The 16,954-nt window shown below is 36.5% G+C and overlaps 1 protein-coding gene across 10 annotated transcripts in view; it reads right to left on the bottom strand.

Moving 5' to 3' along the window:
- mef2d (myocyte enhancer factor 2d) overlaps positions 1-16,954 on the bottom strand; it is a 71,641-nt gene that overhangs the window by 3,935 nt on the left and 50,752 nt on the right. For 3 of the 10 annotated variants that reach the window (XM_051132445.1, XM_051132443.1, XM_051132444.1), the window contains exons 7-12: positions 13,257-13,435; positions 11,383-11,412; positions 8,328-8,442; positions 7,758-7,980; positions 4,931-4,999; positions 2,076-2,126 (exon numbers count right to left, since the gene is read on the bottom strand). In XM_051132445.1, coding sequence (XP_050988402.1) covers positions 2,076-2,126; positions 4,931-4,999; positions 7,758-7,980; positions 8,328-8,442; positions 11,383-11,412; positions 13,257-13,435 — 667 coding nt within the window. The remainder of the gene's footprint in view (positions 1-2,075; positions 2,127-4,930; positions 5,000-7,757; positions 7,981-8,327; positions 8,443-11,382; positions 11,413-13,256; positions 13,436-16,954) is intronic. The other 7 variants (XM_051132448.1, XM_051132447.1, XM_051132452.1 and 4 more) reach the window with 5 other exon arrangements.

Below are 16,954 nucleotides of genomic sequence, written 5' to 3'. Positions count from 1 at the left end.
TTATACAAAAAATAATAGTACAACAAAGCAGGTATAAAATGCACAGAAGCCAGACAAATTATCTGTGTCGCTTAACTCCTGTTAGCCATGCAGTCACAACTTGGTCAGCCTCCTTTCACACAACACAACATGCCACATATCCTTAACTGCAGGGAGTGTTTGTTCATGTGTGTGTAATTAGACAGTGACCTAAAGCAATGGTTTTAGTGTATTATTTATGGTGGGATTTGACAAAACTATTCCAGTGGTTTTCTGGGAGGGAAAAAGGAAGGAAAGGGAAGGAGAAAATGGAGAAGAGAAGAGAAGAGAAGGGGAACAGAAAGAAGACAGAGGAAAATGGGAAAGGGAAGGGTAGGGTAGGGTAGGGAAAAATTAAACAACAGAAGAAAGGAAAGGAAATGAACAAAAAAGAAAAGAAGACAGGAAAGGAAAGGAAAGGAAAGGAAAGGAAAGGAAAGGAAAGGAAGGAAAAAAAATAAGAAAAAAGAAGTGATAAAGGAAAGGAAGGGACAAGGGAAACAGAAAAAAGAAAAGGAAAGAAAAGAAAGAAGAGGAAATTAAAGGAAAAAGGAAACAGAAAAAATGAGGAAAAAAGGAACTGAACAGAAAAAAGGAAGAAAAAAAGAAGAGGAAATGAAAGAAAAAAGGAACTGAAACAAAGAGTGGAACCAAAAATGGAAAAGAACAGAAAAGAAAAAAAGAAAAGAAAGAAGAGGAAATTAAAGGAAAAAAGAAAAAAATTAGGAAAAAAACTGAACAGAAAAAAAAAGAGGAAAGTAAATAAAAGAAAAAGGAAAGGAACTGAAACGAAAAGAAACCAAAAATGGAAATGAACGAAAGAAAAGACAGAGGAAAGGAAAGAAAAGGAAAGGGAAGGAAAAGGAAACAAAAGGAAAGGAAAGGAAAGGAAAGGAAAAATGAAATGAGAAAAAAGAAATGGAACTGAATAAAGAAAAAAGAAGAGAAGAGAAAGAAGACAGAGGAAAGGAAAGAGAAGATAGAAAAAATGAAAGAAGAAGAAAGGGAAATGGAAGGAAAAAAGAACAGTAAAAAGATAAGAAAGAGAAAAGGAAAGATAGGAAAGAAAAAAGCAAATGACAAAAAGGAAAGGAAATGAACAGAGAAAAAGGAAAAGAAAAGAAAAAAGAAAATGGAAAGGGAAACATATTAAAGGGAAGCGAAGAGGAAAGGAAGGAACAATTGAAGAAAAAGGAAAAAGGAGAGGGAAGGAAGAGGGAATTGAAGATGAAAAAGTAAAAGAACAGAAAAGGAAAAGAAAAATAGCAAATGAAATGAAAGAAGAGAGGAAGAGAAGAGAAAAAGGGAAACAACAGGAAAAAGGAAAAGAAGTCGCCGCCTTGAATTATAAGGTTCTATCTGCATTTTGAGCACTTTTGAGATCTGAGCTTCAAAGTTTTTGCATTCCATAGACTTCTGTAAAAAGAACCCTAAAAAAGGCCCAAAATTTACACAGCTTACAAAAGAAACATCACATAATGTAAATAAGCTGTCACAGAATAAGAATATGTGAATAACTTAATTTTGACAAAAACATCAGATAGAATCTTATAATTTCAAGGCTTTTAAAAGAAGAAAGGAATATGGATAAGGAACAAAAATGAAAGAAAAAAAGGATACGACAGAGAAAGGATATTACAGAACACAGGACAGAAGAAAAAATAGAAAAGGAAACAAAAGGAAATGAAACAGGAAGACAACAAAGGAAACCAAAAAAAAGTGTGTATTTGAACTAAAGGAAAGAGAGCGAGGACAGCGAGAGGGTGAGTGGGTAGTGAAACACTGAGAGAGTTTGGTCTTGTGGGCCTGTACAGGTTGATTGATGATGGTGCAGGTGCTGTTTCAGTATGTTCTAATGCAAAACAGAAAGAAAGGCCAACTCAGCAAATCACTGACAAAGACAAAGCCCAGCTTCCTACAGCCAAGCAACCAGAGACTGATAGAGAGAGAAAACCAAAGAGAGTGCGGGAGAGTTAGCGCCATTAGCGCAGAGAAAACAGCCACAAGACACACAACAAACAGAGACAGACGGAGAGAGGAAAAGCCAGATACAGTACCAGCTGATCCCTTCCTCCCTGCCCAAGAGTAAGCTGCCCTGAGAGGTCACACTGCAGAGAGAGAGACAGGCGAAACCCAATCTAGCATCTACAGTAATCAACGTTATTTGACAAACATACATCTACACATCTACAACAGTTGAGAGACAGACAGATGTCTACGCACAGTTAACATGGACCGCTCAGCAGGGGAAAGAAACCCGACTGAATGCTTCCTTCCGAAAACAGAAATACATATCCCACCCTCATGCATAGCAGAAAGAGTGAGTCTTCACCCCAGTATGGTTAGGAAAGGCCCTGGTCGCCGAGGTCACGGCGCTCAGAGAAGCAAGGCGCGAGGGAAAATGATTTGATGACATGAGAACAGAAGACAGGGTGGCACAGCGGCGGGGAGCTCTCATGGCTCCATTAGCATTTATATTAGAGGGAACAGGGAGCCAGGGCCACAGTGGGACGTAATGACAGGTTCCTCAGGCATAACGAGAGAGAAATTCATTTGGAATTCACTGTATATTTGCCGAGAATGCAGCAGCTGCTGCCAGGAGAGTGGGAAGTTCTGATAAAGGGTTACTGCATTACTGATCAATGAAGTACTGAAGACATGAAAATACTGTCTCAGCCCTGCTAAACTTAATACCTACAGCATATTTGTATTAATATTTTCTTCTTTGAACTAAGAGTGGAGAGGCCACATAATATAGGATGATGTTAAAGCTACTCTTATGCCCCCTTGAGGTCAGTGTCAGAAATTACAGTTTAATTCAGTGAAAAATGCAGGTTTGACTTACAGGTAATAGGCACCAAAAAAAACAACAAAAAAAGAAAAACAATTTTTTATTTAAAATGATATGGAAATACCTAAGGACAAAAATATTGATCCTTCGCTAGACTCTTTACCTCTTAGATAGACAAGCTTTAAAGAATGTCCTATAATAAATAATTGTGCAGAGACCTTAATAAACATGTACATTAATTAACAATAAGGTACTGATGTTTTCACGTTAATTTGGGAATTATTATTATTATTTTATTATTATTATTTTTTTCTGGTAAACAAATACCACCTGTATCTTTTCTGGATATCTTCTAATGCTGCTAAATGTGCCCTGCAAATAACGTTTTACCATATTATTAAATAATTACTTTACCAGGGAAGCCTGTTCTGCCACTGAAAATAAGCGGTTATTGCGTTATATAGTCAGAATTGCGTGATATAAACTTGCAATTGATATAAACTCACAATATAAAGATATAAACTCGCAATTGTGAGTTAAAAAGTCAGAATTGTGTGATACAAACTCAGAACTGGGAGATATAACCTCACAATTCTGACTTTCTCCTCACAATTGTGAATGTATATCTTGCAATTCTGACTTTTTTCATGCAAGCGCGAGTTTATCTCACATTTCTGACTTTATCCTTGAATTGCGAGTTGTCTTTTTTTCAGAATTGTGAGATAAACTTTAAATTGCGAGTTACAAAATCCAATTCCAAATCTGCAATTGTGAGAAAAAAAGTTTTAATTGTGATAACTCGCAATTCTGACTTTATAACTCTCAACTGCAAGTTCATATATTAAAAAAATCAGAAACTCGCAATTCTGACTTTTTTCTCAGAATTGTGCGATATAAACTCAAAACTGCGAGTTACAAAATCCAATTCCAACTTCACAATTGCAAGAAAACAAGTGTGAGGTAAATTTTTTTTTCCATACTTTACAACTCAGTTTGAAAAAAACAAACAAACAAAAAAACAGATTCCTTATAGACTTAACTACACTGTAAAAAAAAAACAAAACAAAAAAACCCCCCATAAAACAAAACAACTTTCAGTCTTTCAGCTTAAAATTTTCACATTTAATTTTACTGTGTCACTTGCCAGTTCTTAGAAACTGTGTGGCATGTGCTAGCAACTTCTGGGTAAAACTTGTTTGTACACATTTTTTGTGTGGTAATATGGTGAAATGCAGCAATTGCTATTGTGCAAGGTATTCAAGGCAGGGCTTAGCGAAGGGTCAACAGCTTATGAAAATTTCACGAGTAACTAGACCACAAAACAAATATATACTTTAGATTCAGGTCCTTCTGCAGACTTTCTTACCAAAGTGACTGCAAATAATGTACACTTGTTATCAATACAAAAAGCAGCTATACTAATACAGGCATGTGAAAAAAAGCAGCCTCATGCATTAATAAGTGAGATACGTAACTATACTGCCACTAAAATAAAAACACTGTTGAATAAATGATCATCATACAGTAGTTGCAGATAAACTTTTTAAGCCTTGACCTGCTGCTGTGCTGAACAGCCTGGTTTATATAATACGTGGTGCTTGAGGTGATTCGAAGCAGGATATGCTGGCGTGATGAACGTGTGGCCATGCAGCAGGTTACAAACGGACGGACGAATGAACCCCAGAGAGTCCTGACCCACTTGGGAGGACATGATGGAGATGTCTGTCCTACTTTCGAATACTAATCTCTACCTGCACAGTTATAGGGACACTGAGTGCTACATTTATTAGAAAAGCACTGAATGCTTGTGTAAATCTGTTTATGTCGAGCACAGGACAGTGGATGGTAAAAAATGAACAGGAAAAAGACACATAAAATGCTAAATCTGGATTTAACGAAGAGAGACTCTGATTATGAGATGGTCATCAGCGAGACGACGGAAGAGCGAACATTCTTCAGCACGGTCCGAGACGGTAACCATGACAACTAGGCCATGGCAGGTGACAGACAGGACAGCGGCGCATATAGGCTGACACACTGCACCCACAGAATATGACTGGCTAACACAAAGAGCCCATGATTTGACTGGCTGACACAGAGCGCCCACAGGGCCCCATTCACCTGAGATTAGCAGCCAGACCAGAGATGCAGTGAGCCATCTCTCCGTTCTGTTTGTCTGAGCCCCACATGCTGTAAACAAATGAGAGAGAGCACACAAACACACACATACACACGGCAGGTTAGACCTGCTCCAGAAATCAACAAATCTGTACTCAGCATTAACAGAAGTGCCCCCTCCCTCAACGCGAACAGTCACGCTAATGAGAGCGTAGCACAGCACTAACCCCGTTGTTAGCAGGCATTAAAGCCAGACTACAACACCTCCATGTTCGGCCCCCATGGGGAGCAATGGGGTGGAGAGAAAGAGGAAGAAAAAGAGGAAAACGTCTGTGTGGGAGACCAAAAGACAGTTATTTAGGTCAATCTCTGAGGGAGATACGCAGGCTTTAGGTTGTGCGCTACCGATGATCGTCAGCCTCTGCTGTCATTACTTTCTGCTAATATGAGATCATGACCCCTGCTATACCGCTGAACATGACTGAAAAAAAAAAAAACGAAAGAGCAAAACCACACCAAAGTAGATGTAGTACGTGTCGTGCTAATAATGTAGCATACAGTTGCCCTTGACCTGAGCCCCAGGCTATTATGTGATGCATAAAGAGAAAATTGGTAGCGCAGGCTTTCAGATATTCTGCCTTGTATGTTAAATTCACGTCCTGAACATAAAACATCATATTCAGGGCATCTAGATGCCCCTGTAACACAGTTTTGAGTCACAGGGTAGTTGCAATGTTCTCTGAATAGCTGATAAAGCACAGACTCAAAATGTAACTAGATTAAAGTGTGACAGTTATGTGTAGTGGGAAAAAAATTGCAGATTAATAACGTAACAACGTATGAGCTGCTTACTAAAACAATAACTTCCAGAAATTTTGTCTAGGATGAGCACTAGGTTCTAAAGCACCTTGTAAAAAATGAATGCTAGCTTAAAGTTAAACGGTAACACTTTACAATAAGGTGGAATTACACTCAAAAAATGCTGGGTTCAGCCCGCTGGGTCATTTTATTGGGTTGTTTTTAATATTTTTACCCAGCTGCTGGGTTGTTTTTTAACCCAAATGCTGGGTTTAAATTGTTAGGTCATTTTATTGGGTTATTTTTATTTTATTTACTCAGGTTCTAGGTAGTTTTTCTGTAACTACGTTGCTGGATCATTTTTAACGCTGGGTTATTTTTTCTACCCAACTGCTGGGTTAAGCCTGTCTCCAGCTGCTAAAGTACAGTCAGACCACGGGCTTTTTGAGTCCTCTACAGGAGAGAGTAATATCAGTAATATCAGTACTGTTTGTTTATGGGCAGATTTGAGTGAAACGCGAGGCCGCGGTCTGAAGTTCACACCGGCACGAGAATTAGCGCTATTTCAGTAAAAAGCAATTATGGAGAACGGTTGAATACACAAAAATTAAAATGCTACTTTTAAATTTTACATTTTTGATGTCTAAAGTGCTTGTTAAACAAGTTTGAATGTATGTAGCATTGTAAACCATGCTGTATTCACCCAAATAAATTAAATTTGTCTTGTATTTTGTCCATGTGTTGTTGTTTAATAATAAATGTTCATCTTTTGATTATTGCTGTCGCCTCTAGCAATTCTGTGTGTGTTTTGTGTAAGTTCCAGTCCATTTTAAACCAGCAGTATAATAATTTTTAAACAATAGTTGACTTAAATAAAATAACCCAGCATGTTTGGTAGAAACATTTAACCCATCCAACTGGGTCAAAATAACCCAGCATATGTCCTGTCCAATATTTAGTGCTGGATTGCCAAATAACCCAAGTTGGCTTGTTTTTAACCCAGTGTTTTTTTTAGAGTATAGTTAACGCATTAGGAATCATGAACTGACAATGAACAATTTTTGATAATTTTTGATCACTTAAATAAATGTATACCTCCTGAAACGCTGAAATGTATTAGAATATGTAAAACGAACATTATACATTAATTGATAAATGCTGTAAACAAAGCAAAATTTTAAATGTTTCTGAAAGAAGTCTCTTATTCTCACCAATTTGCATTTATTCAATCAGAAACACTGTATTATATTGGAATATAATTAGAATGTAAAATAATGGTTTTCTATTTAATATATTTTTTAATTTATATTAAGAATATAAAATGCAATTTATCAATGTTGAAAACAGTGCTGTTTAATATTTTTGTGGAACATATTAAACTATTGCAGGATTTTTTCAAAAAGTTCAAAAGAACAGCATTTATATCTTTGGTAAAATTATAAACATATTTACTGTGACATTTGATCAATTTAAAGGGATAGTTCACCCAAAAATGAAAATTCTGTCAGTAATTACTCGCCCTCATGTCATTCCAAAGAGAAGAAACTGTTTTTCAACAAAAAGTATTCTCATAGCTTCATAAAATTAAGGTTGAACCACTGATGTCACATTGACTATTTTATCAATGTCCTTTCCACCTTTCTAGGCCTTAAACGTGCCAGTTGCTTTGCTGTCTAATCAAGATCAGAAAGCTCTAGGATTTCATCTACAATATCTTAATTTGCGTTCTGAGGATGAACGACGCCCTTACAGGTTTGGAATGACATGAGGGTGAGTAATATATTAAAATATATAACCTTATTGTAAAGGGTTGCCCACTAAACTTTACAATTGTAGCTAGATGTAGCTAAAGTTACTCTCAGACTAAAGAGGCGTATATATCACCGAAACAGTCATCTCTACACTGTAGACAGGAAGTAGATGTGGTGCATGTGGGCTCACACTATGGACATGTGGTTAGCGAAGAACCAGGTGCATGTGTGAGTAGGTGCGAGCAACAGACAAGAGAGTTTCTAAAAGGCACAAGACGTACACAAGATTACTGAGGGAGGCCAGAGTTAGCTGCTGTGGCTGTTGTTGCTGTTGTTGTTGCTGCTGCTGAGGCTGTTGCTGGGATACGGATGGCTGCTGCTGTGGTTGCTGGGATACAGATGGCTGCTGCTGCTGTTGCCAAGTGGTCATGTTGCTTGGCAACAGTGCACCCGACGGCGTAAAGGCCTGGAGGGCTGTGAGATCTGCACTTGTTAGCTGGTACTCTGCATGAAAACAAAGACGAACATTTAATGCATATTTACATAGAGAGTTTACAAAAACACTTTTGTTCTATTTAAAGCATCTGATTCCTATAGCTATGATAACATAACATCTACTCCAGTGACAAATCTAGCCGAGGAATGGGGAATATCAGAATATTAAGTGCAAAAGAATGAGAGTAAGTAAAAGGGATAAATAGAGCATGACCTTCATTTTATTCAAATGCCATATCTGCAAGCATCTCTCTGGAGTGTTAACTAAAGCACCAGAACGTGTTCATTTGTCTGTAATGTGTGCAGGCCTGCAGAGTGACGGATGTCTTGGCTTCTTTCTATGATGTCACTCTCACCTGTGTTGTAGGCGGTTGGCATGGAGAATGGAGTCAGGAGGCTCGGCGTTGCCACGGAAACCACTGGTGTGGTAAGAGGCTGGGTCACTTGAGAGGCGCCTAACCGCTGAGCATTCTGGAAAGCCAGAGGGAGAGAAAAAAGGGAGAGAGATAACATGAGATGAGTGAGAAGTACTGTAAATGAGCTTACTTTCCAGGCAAGGAAAAAATGGACATCAACACCTCTGGAAGACACTTCTGAAGACGAAACATTTTAGACAATTACTGAATGTAATCCTAAAAATTAGGGCTGGGAAAAAAATATCGATTTCTCATTTTTACGAAACCACATCAGTTCTTAAATCCCAAGAATCGATTAGTCTACTCTGTTTTCAGTTCAATACTGAAGTTCATTCAATGAATGAATTTTGGCACCGTTTAACTGTGAACTGTTTGTCGGCTCTGCTTTACTACTGGTTACAGCACAAAATAAACATGAATAAACATCCAAAGGATGGTGTAAGATAGACTACAACTTTCTGAAATCTGCATCCTGTCTCATGTAATTGCTCAGTTGGTGGTTTTAACCGCACAAAACTGTCAATATAACAGCTTGTAAACAATACACGCTAATGCCTCATTTACTTCAGAAAAAACATATTCACTGACTACAAATTCATTAGCCAGCTAGAAAAATGTACTCTAGAGGAGTAGCTTGATAAATATATGCACCATATACCATATTCATTATAATTTTTACCGTTCTCCAGGGTTGAATTTATGTTTATACACTGTCCTCCAAAAGTTTGGAAACGCCCTATAAAAGTGGGGTTTTGGACAATATTAGCATGGATCCTTTTTAATTTGTGATAATTTTGCACTGATAGAGGACAACACAAACTACGAAAACATATTTTATTACATAAACAGTTTATGCATAGAAAAAATGTAAATTTTCGATTCATCAAAATATCCACCATTAGCAGCTATTACATCTCTGCATAATCTGGGCCTAAATTCATTGTATTCTAAACTTAATTGGCAATCATTTGTTAAAGCTATTAAGGTGTGCTGACCCAAAAATATTTTAAAAACCTGGGCCAAGTTTAAACCAGTAACCAGGCGTCACAGCTGGCAAAGGGGCATGTCTGACCTGCTATTATTTTGTAATCATAATGAAAATTATTATTCCTGGTCTTCAATGATAATGTCAAGCTACTTTAATGTATTTACACCAAAAACGATAAAGATTTATGCTGATATCGTCCAAAACCACACTTTGCCAGGGGTGTTTCCAAACTTTTGGAGGGCAGTGTATCTTTTTATACGTTAAGTTTTTATAACAGCCATCATTTAAATGTCTGTATTTAAAAAAAATCGATCGGAGTAGAAATATAATTATGTAATTGTAACTTAATTATTATGAAAATAAAAATTCAATGTGTGTAACTGAAGCGTTGTATACAAATCAGTTAATTTTAACCTTCAGTATAATAGTAATGTAGTATCAACTGACTTTCATGTATATTTCACAGCTTAATTGAGAGATTTTTTTCCTTAAGAAAATTTGGCATGTACTGTACCTGATATATATCCAAAATAATATCAAACTGAATCAGAAATTGAATCGCAAGCTTGTGAATTCGAATCGTGGAATTTGTGTCAAAACCCAGCCCTACTAATAATAGTAACAGTCAATCATTTTCAACTAACAAAGTCCATATAAACAATATCCACAGCTTTACATGTTCAAGTTGACACTCTAAACATCTCTTTAGACTCTAAACTGAGTGCAAAAGCTTGAGATAAATGTCCTGAAACTCTGAAGGGCTCAACAATAAGGATGGTCGAAGGCCAGTTTAAAAGCGTTTTGGGTCTGGTGACAGAACTGACACTTGTCCTTTTGGTTTATATGATGTACTAAACGTGAATTCTGATCATTAAAATATACCATCAAAGTAATATTATTTAGCTATCACTGATGAGGTATTGTTTTGTAAAATTCTTAGAAGTATCAAACAAATATAATATTTTAAATCATATTACGTTATTTATAGTTTTAAAATAAGACTTAAATCTACAAATATATTTTCCTAAAGGATATAATAGCATAATATAAAGTAATATAAGATGCTGCTAAAGAATAAAATGAATATATAAAATAAACAAATAAAATAATTCTTTGTGATGGGGCTGTTGAAAATGTTGAGAGGGCAATTAAAAATTGACTAACTCACCACAAAAAAAAAAATCCTCATTTTTGAGCCCAGCTCTCAATCATGCAGAAAACCTAAACACTTCACTACAAAACACACGATGACAAAATGGGTAGAGTGTGTCTGCAGGGCAAACCAGTGTCAAACATTTGCATTTAAACCCCTCGGGCACTTTGAGAGTCCTTTTGGTTCTGCAAGGGCACTGAGATAGAGGCCACTTTTCCAGTCAACAGACTCCTATGATTCAGCAGTCATTGGACATTGGTTTGCCCTGCTCATGCACGCACTCAGATCCAGATGCTGAGATGGCTGAAACACCCTCCCTTCCCACCCCAAACTCAGATGTGCATGCACTACACTTAATGTGTCATTGGACAACAATCATTAGAGGAAAAGACATCAAGAAGTGAAAGAAGGTGGGAGAGAGACAGACAGACAAATTGATCTCTGGAGTGAGGGCTTCTGCTCCGCTGCGCTCCACATTTGATCTAGTGTGTCTGACTCATGTGAGATCAACCCATGCATATGTGCATTTCGCCTTGAGTGTGCGCATTCATTTAAAGCCGCACACAGTAATCAGGCAGTCAGCCTGCAACCGAATAAACAGCGCGCATTTATCTCCAATTCACTGACCACCAATTAGATCACATATGAAAAACACTGTATTCTTCAACACAAATACATAAATGTAATTTAACCAATCAGACAGTTTAATCAATAAAACTTGATCAGTGAATAATGGTGTGTATAAACAATGTGAAGAAAAGGTACACAACATCCATTAAACATTCATCGAACATTCGTCAAATGTTGTGAAACCATTCACAGCACAACAGTCAAAAGAATTGAGCTGTATTCACCTCACTCACCAACTCCAGCTCTTCATCTGTCTGCGAGGCCAGAAACAAATAGAAAATAGAGATTACAACTCCAACACACACAAGCCCACCTGGTTTACACCTGGTTTCTTTCGCGTTTGATACGAACACAGCTGGCAGTAACAAGCGTTTCCAGTGAACACTTCTGATCAGACTATATATATGTGACCCTGGACCACGAAAGGGTAAAATTTTTTTAATTGAGGTTTATACATCATCTGAAAGTTGACTAGATAAGCTTTCCATTTATGCATGGTTTGTTAGGGTAGGGCAATATTTGGCTGACTATTTAAAAAAAAAATCTAGTAACTTTAAAAATCTAGTATTTAAAGTTATCCAAATGAAGTTCTTAGTAATGCATATAACTAATCAAAAATTAGGTTTTGATATATTTACGGTAGGAAATTTACAGAAAACCTTCATGTAACATGATCTTTACCTAATATCCTAATGATTTTTGGCATAAAAGAAAAATCTATAATTTTGACCCATACAATGTATCTTTAGCTATTGCTACAAATATACCTGTGCTACATAAGACTGGTTTTGTGTTCCAGAATCACATATAGATATTAAGGTACTAAGTCAGGTAGTAAGACTTGTTTGGCTTAATATAACATAAATTATGTCTCTTATTGAAATATGTAGTAGAAAACCCATGAAAGATTTACATTATTTTAAAAATCCACATTGTTTTACACATATTTTGGACTATGGGAGGGCGCCATTATTTTGATGATGTCAAATGCTTGCACTTGATGAGCTACATGTGCTATCTGTTGAGATTTTTGCCGCAACACAACTCAGAAAATAAAATACTGACACAGTGCCACATTATGTGGCTTTTGGTTGTAATATTCAGTCGAAGGGCAACAAGAGAAGCAAATATAAATCTTCACTGCTTTCCTAGGGATAAGAAAAGGAGAAAAGAATGGGAAGATGCCTGTGGACGAATAAAACTTCCTAAAGACCCACGTCTTTGTTCTCTCCACTTTATCCCTGATGCCTTTGAGGCTTTTAGTAGACCACAGCTACTGAAAAAACTTACAAACAGCAGAGACAAGAAATGCCAGATGCCATCCTGGCAGGATGCAAACATGCAACGGTTGTCATGATGCTGCAGCCAATGAAAAAGTTGTGTTGCATCAAATATAACAACAGGTAGAACCAATAGCTCACTGCGTGCAACCATTTGACGTCATCGAAATAATAGCGCCCCCCACAGTCCAAAATATGTATACAACAATGAGGATTTTATAAATATTATAAATATACACTACATATTTCAGTAGGAGACATCATTTATGTTATATTAAGCCATTTAAGTCTTAATAACTAGGTTTCCCTTTAAAGTATGAGACTATAGATGCAAACTATATACATGTGTATATATGCTTAATCAGATTACAGCAACTTTTTTGATTACATATGATTTATCTTTTAAAGCAGCTTAATACCAGTAAAGTTTAAAACCTCTTATCTAAAAACTGGTAGTGTATTGTGGTGACAAAATGTTTCGGACTTGTTTACAGCTTTATTTAGTACTGGCCATTTGTGATCGGATCAATCCGGATGAATCTTTACACCAGGTGTAAAAGAGGTCACACATACACACACACACACAAACACACTGAGAGCAGACAGACAGACGTATATGAATCAGCTCAGTATATCTGACAGCTTTACTTCCCCCTCTCATGGTCCTTGTGTGAAATTCCTGTGTAGCATCACATCGAGAGCCTAGACCTGTTCCTATCTCTAACATTAGCCCTCGTATGTTGTAACACGGAAAAGCTTTGAGATTTTATGATGTTTGGCCCACCGAGGCTGCTGTAGAGTAATGTGGAAGTGCTCACCAGCTGCATGAGACCCTTGCTGCTCTGGGAGGTGATGACCCGAAGGTCCGGTTTGCGACTGTTCACCATCTGAGCGCTGGGTGGAGGGGGAGATTTAGCCGGCACTACTTTCCCCATGCTGTTGCCGTTGGAGACTGAGAGGAGTCCTGGGGAGGCCCTGGCACTGACGTAACCATTGGCTAAAGAAAGAGAACCAGGAAAAGACAAAAAGATGTCAACACAGAGCTGGTATTTACTTACAAGAAAAGATCTTGCTTGGTTTCTTTCTCATCAACCCTAAGAAATACAAAATTCAGATACATGAGCGTGATCATATTTTGTGTTTTCTGTAATTCGTATTGATGGGAAAAACACAATAATTACCCACCAGGGAAAATAATCCTATTAGGGTCTCCCTCACCACGGCAGATGTGTTTTCTAACACTTTGTGCTGCAAACCAAATCCTCTGTTTTTTTCGGGATTACAACTCTATTATGTTGTAATTGGAGGATTAATAGTTACCGGTTTTTAGGTTGGAGAACCGCATTCCTTTCAGGGAGGAAACGCACGCACAAGCAGACGCACTCAGGGAAGGGATCAGGGTATCTAACTGACACTAGTTCATCCTGTTCCTCGACTTTTCTCCCAGCATGTTATTGAAATATTTTCACTCCATTTTGTTTATGACGTTGCGGCACATGTAATGCTTGATCTAATCTGATAAGTAGTCAAACTCAAAGGCAGTGTTTGCAGAGGAAGGCAGAGTATGTTATGATCTGTGTTTCAAAGCATGGCTGAGAGAGAGAGAAAGAGAGAGAGAGAGAGAGACTGGGGACTTTCCCAATGTTTTCCCACATTCTGGAACTGAATAACACTATTCTCTCAACACAACATGAACGTCAGTTGCTAGTGCTATGGCAACGCTGAACATGTCTCAGCTGAACAGAAATATCCAAAATATTTATACTACAAATATTTTTAGCAATGCTATTTTAACATGCGGCTATAGGGGAGACGGGGCTGGTTGGCTACAAGAGTTGGATGGCACAGGGTAAATTTCTGGGCTATAATACGGTGCTGTCACTATGTAACATAACAGCAACATCAACTGATTTCACAGTCACTGAGTCTATTAAGATATCCTATCCATCTGACAAAACAAAAACTAACAAAAATATTACAATCTATGTAAGTTAATCAAAAAAGAAACAAATTCTATTTAATATAAGGCTTGTAAGAAATTGTCTTTGGGCTGCATTGAAAAAAGGTGTGTGTGTTTTACTATTATTATAACAATAATATACATATTTGTGACCCTGGACCACAAAACCACCCTGAAGTAACATTTGTATATTTGTAGCAATAACCAAAAATTCATTATATGGGTCAAAATTATTATTTTTTCTTTTATGCCAAAAAATAATTAGGATATTAAGTAAAGATCATGTTCCATGAAGAAATTTTGTAAATTTCCTACCGCAAATATATTAAAACTTAAGTTTTGATTAGTAATATGCATGGCTAAGAACTTCATTTACAACTTTAAAGATTCCAGATTTTTAAATAGCTGTATCTCTATTCTATCCTAACAAACCATGCATCAATGGAAAGCTTATCTATTCATCTTTCAGATTTATATTTAAAAAAAAATGGCTCTTACGACTGTTTGTGGTCCAGGGTCACATTTATTAAAAGAAAGAGTCTTTCACAAATACACTGCTGTTCAAAAGTTTGGGATCAGGAAGATTTGTAATGTTTTTTAAAGAATTCTCATCTGCTCAAAAATACAGAAAAAACTGTAATATTGTGAAATATTATTACAGTTTAAAATAATAGATTTCTATTTTAATATATTTTAAAATATAATTTATTCCTGTGATGGAAACCTGAATTTTCAGCATCATTACTCCAGTCTGTGTCATTAGAAAACATATGCTGATTTATTACTTTTATTATCAACATTGGAAACAGTTTTGCTGCTTAATTTTTTTTTAACCTGTGATTCTTTTTTCGGGATTCTTTGATGAATAAAAAGTAAAAAGAACAGCATTTATTTAAACAGAAATCTTTTTTAGACTGTTACAAAAGATTTCTGTTTTAAATAAATGAATCATTAAAGAATCCTGAAAAAAGTATCACAGGTTCCAACAAAATATTAAGCAACACTGATAATAACATTAAATTTTCAACATTGATAATAAATCAGCATATTAGAATGATTTCTGAAGGATCAAGTGACACTGAAGACTGGAGTAATGATGCTGAAAACATAGTTTGCATCACAGGAATAAATTACATTTTAAAGTATATTCAAATAGGAAAGCAGTTATTTTACTTTGAAATAATATTTCACAATATTACAGGTTTTTCTGGATTTTTGTTTAGATAAACGCAGCCTTGATGAGCACAAGAAACTTCTTTTGAAACTTTTGAACAGCAGTGTAAATCTAGTATGAAAGCTCAGCCAACCGAGCCCCGTCTCCCCTGCTGCTTCTAAAAAGTGCTATAAGCTGACGCTTTAAAAACTAAACTAAATTAATACACTAAATTAAAAACGTCTATCAGTGTAGAGGTGTTCAGTTTATGAATCATTTAAGAGTTTCAGACTGGAGAGACTTTTGCAGTTGGATATTTTATCCTATCTGAGCTCTGGTTACAGGGCAACAACAACTGTGTGTTGCTCCGCTGGACGTGTGTGTGTGAGCAACAACCGCGTCAGCAGCTCTGAATGGAAAGAGATTGCAAAGGGAACTGCAATTCCTTGGCAGCAGAGAAGAGACGTGCTCAGCTGTTCTCTGCCCAAGGAAACACAGCTTTAGGTTCAGTCTGGTTTTTAGAGGGGGGGCTGGGAGAGAAACATGTGTACAAACACACTTGTTTATGCTCCGTGAACTTGGGTCAGAAAGTATGCTGGTAAATATAGTGTATATATGTGAGTGTGCTGTAAATAAGTGTGAGCATTGGTTGTAAGCCCTGGCCTCTACTAATCTCCACTTCAAAGGTCTGACTGCCTTTTTCTTTTCGTCTCTGTCCATGTCTCTCTTGCTCTCTGTCCCTCTCTCTCATGGGAATGGTAGGAATGCTATATGACGTCAATGCTGACATTCCCAGAGCAACAGCTGAGAATGGAGGGAAGGGAGGGGCAATGGACAGAGAGAGAGAGAGAATGACACACAAGGAGTGGTAATGGACAGAGAAATGCAGTTCAGTAAGAGCTGAGAAAGTTTCTTAAGAAAAACAATTATTCACTCCATATTTACAAAAAGCACTTTCCAGAAATAGGGTACAAAATAGTAAATTATTCAAACTTGTTTTCTCTTTTAAATAGGGACTATTTTGGGATAAAAAAAAAAAAAAAAAAAACTATAATTACTGACAAAAAAATAATAATTTTACCAAAACTTTGATCATTTTCCACCTAACTTTGATAACATGGTTTAAATTTGAGTTTGATCATGAAAAGCAGTTTGGTAAGATCAGAGAAAGGTCAAATTGATTAATTTATAAAAAAAAGATAAATCTAAATATATATTCTTATGCTTATAAATGCTTACTAAAAAATTCAATTAACAATATGAAATAATAAAAATATTTTTAAAAAATGATAAATCATTCTAATATGCTGATTTATTATCAATATTAAAAAAAGTTATGCTGCTTAATATTTTGTTGGAACCTGTGATACTTTTTTCAGGATTATTTAATAAATAAAAAAATT

The sequence above is a fragment of the Labeo rohita genome, chromosome 16, assembly GCF_022985175.1.
Source record: "Labeo rohita strain BAU-BD-2019 chromosome 16, IGBB_LRoh.1.0, whole genome shotgun sequence".
NCBI lineage: Eukaryota > Metazoa > Chordata > Actinopteri > Cypriniformes > Cyprinidae > Labeo > Labeo rohita.
This window is presented reverse-complemented; position numbering and strand designations above follow the sequence as displayed.